At 36.0% G+C, this 4,922-nt stretch overlaps 1 protein-coding gene across 2 annotated transcripts in view; it reads left to right on the forward strand.

Moving 5' to 3' along the window:
* Positions 1–4,922, forward strand: part of SPATS2 (spermatogenesis associated, serine-rich 2) — a 156,055-nt gene that overhangs the window by 111,227 nt on the left and 39,906 nt on the right. For both annotated transcript variants that reach the window (XM_010857769.1, XM_010857770.1), the window contains exon 3: positions 1,456–1,535. In XM_010857769.1, the coding sequence (XP_010856071.1) occupies positions 1,456–1,535 (80 nt within the window). The remainder of the gene's footprint in view (positions 1–1,455; positions 1,536–4,922) is intronic.

Consider the following 4,922-nt stretch of genomic DNA (forward strand, 5'->3'; position numbering starts at 1 on the left):
ACTGTATTTTTTTTTAATTTTATTTTATTTTTAAACTTTACAATATTGTATTAGTTTTGCCAAATATCGAAATGAATCCACCACAGGTATACCTGTGTTCCCCATCCTGAACCCTCCTCCCTCCTCCCTCCCCATACCCTCCCTCTGGGTCCTCCCAGTGCACCAGCGCCAAGCATCCAGTATCGTGCATCGAACCTGGACTGGCGACTCGACTCGTTTCTACTCCCATCTTACTCTGTTCAGACTGCTCTAACAAAATACCACAGACTGAGTAGCTTATAAACAATAGAAATTTACTTGTTACAGTTCTAGAGGCTGGAAATCTGAGATCAGAGTGCCAACATGGTCTAGCTAGGGCCTTCTGGGTTGCAGACTTCTCGTTGTGTCCTCACGTGGTGGCAGAGGTCTCTATGGAATAGAGCACTGATCCCATTCCTGAGAACTCTGCTCTTGAAGGCCTCACCTACTAATACCATCACTTTAGGATTTCAGCGTTGAATTTGGAGGTGAAAATACAAATATTCAGACTATAGCAACCCCTCTTCTCAAATTTTCCCCTTTTTCTTGCTTTGTTGAAATTTGAACCCCCAAAGTACTCTCAACTATGGTAGCTTGGATCTGCAATGTTGATACCATTTGAGAGTAAAAATCTCAGGCCACACATCAGACACTTGAATCAGAACCTGCTATTTAACTTGAGATTCCCCCAATGACAAGTATACACATCAGAATTTGAGAAGCACTCTAGCTATTTCCTAGGATCACATCTCATTAGAGTAAAACAAAGTTATCAAGTGTAAAAGCTGAGGTAATTTGTTGATCACATAGTCATGGGTAAAGAAACTGATTAAATTCACAGATAGCCTTTTCTTTTTAAGTACAAACTCTTTTCTATAATTTCTTACATTGAACTGAGTTTTCCCATTTATGCTATTAATATAAACACTGGTACATTGCTTTATCATATATTGGGAACACAAGCAAATATATTTATGAAATTCATAGTCCTAAGAATGTGACGTGTGTGTGTTGCAGTCTAAAAGATGGAAAGTACTTTTATGTGTTGTTATTATTAATGTTATAGAAGCTCTCATTCTCACATATTCAGATTTGTTAGTGTTAAATTTTACCTTGAGGTATTTACTTACAGTATTTTTAGAGGGCCTTTTATATTAGGATAGTTAAAGATATCAAGGATTACTGTACAGTCTAATATAATTGATTTCAATATTTTTCTCAAGCTGTGATAATTTCTACTAAAATCCAATTTAATTTCACAATTTGAATGCAAAGGTAGTTATCAGTTATATAATAGAATTTGCAAAATAACAACTAAGTTCTATTTAGTTATTAGCTGTTTATGAGAGAAAAGCAGCTAGTATTGGCCCTTAAATTTTGCAGGCTGTTATGTTAGTTTTGGATCCTGAATATATTTTTTCCTTCTCATTCTTTCAGATTCATCAGGATTCATTTTTGATTTGCAGTCCAATACTGTACTGGCCCAAGGAGGAGCTTTTGAAAACATGAAAGAAAAGGTATGTCTAGTTACTGTGGATAGGAAACTTGAATGTCTTGTTAAAATTTAGGTACTAATAAAATCATTGGCTACAAACTCATTAAGAAAGTGAAAATTAAGAACAAAACTGTATGAATGCCACTGTATATCAGGGAGTAACTACCATGAAGGTTTTGAGGAATCAGAGCCTGTAAGTATGAACAATTTTCTTTACATGTATCCATATACATATATTTATTCTAAATTCTCTTGGACATCTTAATTAATACAACAGTATGTATATGGCTAAGTGTATATCTAATTTGCTAACATTCTTTAAGGAATAGTCTTGAGTAGGATCGTCCCATTCACTTGAAGAGGATTTTTAAGACCAGGAGACTTTAGAGCAAGAAGAGTTTTCTAAGTAAGGTATCTTTGGAAGGGAACCCGGTTGTCTTTAATAATATAACCCTTAATGAGCTATATTGAGAAAAAACATAGAACAAAAGCTTTACATGTGTTCTTCATCTCATTTAAAAAGTAAATCATTGATTCTGGAGTCATAGATACATATTGGTTCAATAATATAAACAATGTTGCATTTTCAGTTATGAGAATTTTACCTTTATCATTAAATCTGTAAGTTTTGCCTAAAGCCCATTTTCTAGTGATCATGGTAATTTTTTGCTCATCTCAAAAATGTATATTATAAATTCACGCTCTTTGAATTATAGATTATATACCGTCCCACTTGTATAGTTTTATACTTTATCATTGTTCAATTAAGCCTGAAACAAAAATGTATAGAATGACATGAAAGCAAGTATACTAAAAAACACTTAGGTCCTAATACAGATTCTGCTAATAACTTGAACAAGATACTTTGCTTCTCTTCATCTGTAAAAGGGCTTCCTTTTCAAGCAATATGGCAGACTAGATATCCTGAAAATATTTCTAATGTAAAATACTTAAAAATACAGAATGAAAATGATATACATCATTTCCAGTGCATAGCCAAGGAATTCCCTGGTGGTCCAGTGGTTAGGACTCCATTTTCATTGCCAAGGGCCCAGATTTAACTCGTGATCTGGGAACTAAGAATCCTGTAGGTTACATGGTGTGGCCAAAAAAGAAAAAAAGCATAGCTGAACACAAGAAGGGAAATCCCTAGGGCCAAAAATACAGGAGAAACTAAAAAGCTGAGTGGTAAGCCTGAACTAGCTAACTCTGATATGTTTTGCCAGTCTCAGTAACAAATGTGTTTTTACCACACAGGCCCCACATTTAGCACAAAGCTTGTCCTGGGTTAAAAATTGGAACTGAGATCTTATATAAGGTTGAGATCCTGAAAATGTTTCATCTTCAGGGAAAGGTAAACTAGAACAAATCTTCCCACTGACTTTGAACACAGTATTAATATTCTTACTGGAAATGTTCAGAGGAATGTAGTGAAAATGAATTCAACTTTTTTCATTTGTAGTAATATTATATTCTATAATTATTTTATGAATATTATAGAATAAAGCAAATCAAGAAATATGTTAATGTTTTTAAGAGCTAAAAAACTTTCAGTTTAGAGAAGATAAATACATGTTTAAAAACCATTTTATAAAAAGTCTTTTGGGAATTCTCTAGGTCCACTGGTTAGGACTCCGTGCTTCCACTACAGAAGGCATAGGTTCAGTCCTACATGCTGCATGGTGTGGCAAAAAAAAAAAAAAAAGTCTTTTAATAGTATATTTAAACTGATGGTGTCAGTATAAACTTATGTTGTAAAAACCAAAATTTCCTAGTTCTGTCCACTGAAAGGACCTAGAAATAATCACATCCTAGTATTAGGTTGGTGCAAATGTAATTGTGGTTTCAGACCATGAATTTTAAATCATTACAACTAGGCTCAAATGCATCTTTAGTCAAAATAGGAACCATTACAATCAACACATTTTTGCCAACAAGAAGTAAGCTTGTTTATTTTTATAATGTAAAAATCCATGATTCAGGAGTCGATGAACTGTTGGAAAAGGTTTTCTGCCTCTTGCTTGTTATGGAAGCATTTTCTCTGCAAAAAGTTGTCAAGATGCTTGAAAAAGTGGTAGTTGTTTGGCAAGAGGTCAAGTGAATATGGCGGATGAGGCAAAACTCCATAGCCCAATTCATTTAACTTTTGAAGCAAATGTCGGTTGTGCGAGGTGCATTCGGGTGTTGTCATGGAGAAGAATTGGGCCCTTTATGTTGACCAATGCAGGCTGCAGGCATTGCAGTTTTCAGTGCATCTCATTGATTTGCTGAGCATACTTCTTATATGAAATGATTTCACCAGGATTCCGAAAGCTGTAGGGAATTAGATGAGCAGCAGATCACCAAACAGTGACTATGACCTTTTTTTGGTGCAAGTTTGGATTTGGTGCAAGTTTGGTCCAAAGCGCTTTGGACCTTCTTGGGGGTTCCTAGGTGATGCTAGTGATAAAGACCTTGCCTGTCAATACAAGAGAAAACGTAAGAGATGCAGGTTCGATCCCGGGGTTCGGAAGATCCCCTGGAGGAGGAAATGGCAACCCACTCCAATATTCTTGCCTGGAGAATCCCATGGACAGAGGAGCCTGGCAGTCTACAGTCCATGGGGTCGCAAAGAGTTGGGCATAACTGAGCGACTAACACTTTCACTTTCACTTTCTTTGACTTTGAGAAGTGCTTTGGAGTTTCTTCACTATCCAGCCACTGAGCTGATCATCGCCGGGAGTTGTATAAAATCCACTTTCTGTCGCACATCACGATCCATTCGAGAAATGGTTTGTTGTTACACAATAAAAGAGGATGACACTTCAACTCAATGGTTTTTTTGATTTGCTATCAGTTCATGAGGTACCCACTTACTGAGCTTCTTCACCTTTCCAGTTTGCTTCTAATGCAAAATGACGATAGAATGGTTGGTATTGAGTTCTTCAGCAACTTCTCGTGTAGTTGAAAGAGAATCGGCTTTGACGATCCTCTCATTTGGTCCTTGTCAATTTGTAGTTGCTGGCCACTGTGCTCCTCATCTTCAAGGCTCTCCTCTCCTTTACAAAACTTCTTGAAGCACCACTGCACTGTACGTTCGTTAGCAGTTTCTGGGCTAATGCATTGATGATGTTCAAATTGTTTCCACTGCTTTATGACCCATTTTGAACTCAAATAAGAAAATTGCTTGAATTTGCTTTTTGTCTAACATAATTTCCCTAGTCTAAAATAAATATAGAATAAACAGCAAGTAATGTCATTAGCAAAAAAAAAAAAAGTGAGAAATGTGCATTAAAATGATATATAACATAACCACATTTATTTGAGAACGTATTCCAATATCAAACGGCAAAGCTCAGCAGTGCAAGACCACAATTACTTTTCAGTTCAGTTCAGTCGCTCAGTCATGTCCAACTCTTTGCGACCCCAT

This window comes from Bison bison, unplaced genomic scaffold, assembly GCF_000754665.1.
Source record: "Bison bison bison isolate TAMUID 2011002044 unplaced genomic scaffold, Bison_UMD1.0 scf7180017864383, whole genome shotgun sequence".
Classification (NCBI taxonomy): domain Eukaryota; kingdom Metazoa; phylum Chordata; class Mammalia; order Artiodactyla; family Bovidae; genus Bison; species Bison bison.